Source organism: Nematolebias whitei, chromosome 22, assembly GCF_014905685.2.
Source record: "Nematolebias whitei isolate Nwh7 chromosome 22, NemWhi1, whole genome shotgun sequence".
Classification (NCBI taxonomy): domain Eukaryota; kingdom Metazoa; phylum Chordata; class Actinopteri; order Cyprinodontiformes; family Rivulidae; genus Nematolebias; species Nematolebias whitei.
This window is the reverse complement of record NC_056519.1, coordinates 2,781,976-2,784,128: the sequence shown is the minus strand read 5'-3', so window position 1 is coordinate 2,784,128 and position 2,153 is coordinate 2,781,976. Positions and strand designations below refer to the sequence as shown.

Sequence of the window (2,153 nt, the reverse complement as noted above, 5' to 3'; positions counted from 1 at the left end):
AAGGCCCAGTAAGTACCCTGCAAAGGCCCAGTAAGTACCCTGCAAAGACCCAGTAAGTACCCTGCAAAGCCCAAGTAAGTACCCTGCAAAGCCCAAGTAAGTACCCTGCAAAGTCTCTGTAAGTACCCTGCAAAGGCCCAGTAAGTACCCTGCAAAGCCCAAGTAAGTACCCTGCAAAGTCTCAGTAAGTATGCTGCAAAGTCTCAGTAAGTACCCTGCAAAGGCCCAGTAAGTACCCTGCAAAGGCCCAGTACATACCCTGTACATTCTTGCTAAGTAACTTGTAAGTACTTTATACATACCCTACAAGTTTTTGGTACATATCCCGTTAATGCCCAGAACACAAGTGCTCAGTTTGTACACCCTAATAGCCCGGTACTTACCTTATTAGTGCCAGTATGTATCTGTATGCATATATTACTTAGTATTTGTACAGTTGTACTGCTTGAACATAATTAAGAACCAGTCAGTTGTAGTTTCTTGGACAAGCTCTGTTTAAACTAAAGTGAATTACTATAGTTTGTTATAAAATGCTAAACTTACAGTGAAGAATAATAAAATATAGATTTACAGCAGCCGTGTTCAGAGCAGCAGTTTAATCTGAACCTGACCGACTGCAACACTTGGTGACAAACTGACAACATCCATGAGAGAGGCTCTAAAATATGTTGAAATGTCTGCCGAGGCTTTTGATTTCCTCACGCGAGTCGTCGGGTGCTGCTCCGATGTTGCACGAATTTAAACACTTTTGAAAATGTGCAAAACAGATTATATTTAAAAACAACGAGAATCAAAAACAATGCTGATCATTTGCAGGAATGTCAGTTTATTTGCAGATGTACACGTCAATGTTAAGAATCAATTAGTTGTGATTGTAAGTGAAAGAATGTTTATGTTATAAAACGTTTGTGTCTCCAACATGAAACAAGTTAAATCTAGTCAAACGTGTTGGACAGAAACTATTTATCAAAACTTAATCTGTAAAATGTGAATTATTCATAAATTTCCCCAGATTCAAATTTTAAAACATCATTATCACTTTAAGTTGGTTTCTGGTGTCAGAAGCAGCTAGCTCAATTCTTTTATAATTGACTTTTTTTATGAGATTGCCGTCTTCTGCAGGTAAGATACTCACTCCTCATTAGCACTTCAAACCCCACAAACTCTGCCTGTAAAACTGTTTGTTCAACATCAGAGACCAAACGTTTCCATATGTGACGTTACAGATTAGAAAAGTGGAGCTAAACGAGAACTGACGTAATGAATCGTATTTATTATTTCCTGTTTGGTGCTGACTGTTAAACGGACGCAGACGGAGCGGACCGATGCGCACCTGTTGAGGAGGAAGGTGTTGTCTGAGCAGGTCAGGGCCTCCAGCAGGATCTTCTTCTCTGAAACAGCGGTGGTGGAGTGAAACTTCATCCAGATGAACTCCCACACGTCCTCGTCCATCAGGCTGACCCCAGTGCAGTAAACGATGTCACGGATGTTTGGAGGAATCCTGCGGGGACAAGGACACAGAGTCAAGCAGAGTGGACCGACTCGTCTCTGACGCAGGGAGGAGGCGAAGAGTTCGACACGTTGAAGCTGATCAGTGTCTGAAACATTATGAAACGAAAAGCTCCGATAAGACACGTCCTCGGGATTAACCGGGACTCTCAGGATGGGGATTCTGCTGCCATTAAAAACCTTTCCTGCCTCCGCTGCAGAAACACTTACAGACACGTTCTGCTGCAGAGACGTTCCACCTGCATGAGAACCTGCATAGTTCATGAGAACGTTTCAATCAGGGAAGGAAAAAGAACCTCGTCCGTCATTTAGTTCCAGGTTTCATCTTTTAGACGAAACACCAAACATCCATGGAACACACACCACCTGCAGTTTTACATTTGATGGCATCTGTGTGTGTGTGTCTGTGTGTGTCTGTGTCTGTGTGTGTCTCTCTGTGTGTGTCTGTGTGTATGTGTCTGTTTGTGTGTCTGTGTGTGTCTGTGTCTCTGTGTGTGTGTCTGTGTGTGTCTCTGTGTGTGTGTGTGTGTGTGTCTCTCTGTGTGTGTCTGTGTCTCTGTGTGTGTGTCTCTGTGTGTCTCTGTGTGTGTGTGTGTGTGTGTGTCTCTCTGTGTGTGTCTGTGTGTGTGTCTCTGTGTGTGTGT

General features: G+C 43.1%; 1 protein-coding gene across 1 annotated transcript in view; it reads right to left on the bottom strand.

Annotated features, from left to right (window-relative positions):
- The window catches only part of LOC119428592 (thyrotropin-releasing hormone-degrading ectoenzyme), a 144,781-nt gene that overhangs the window by 8,880 nt on the left and 133,748 nt on the right, over nucleotides 1–2,153 (bottom strand). The window contains exon 17 of the mRNA XM_037696276.1: nucleotides 1,334–1,501. Within this exon, the coding sequence (XP_037552204.1) occupies nucleotides 1,334–1,501 (168 nt within the window). The remainder of the gene's footprint in view (nucleotides 1–1,333; nucleotides 1,502–2,153) is intronic.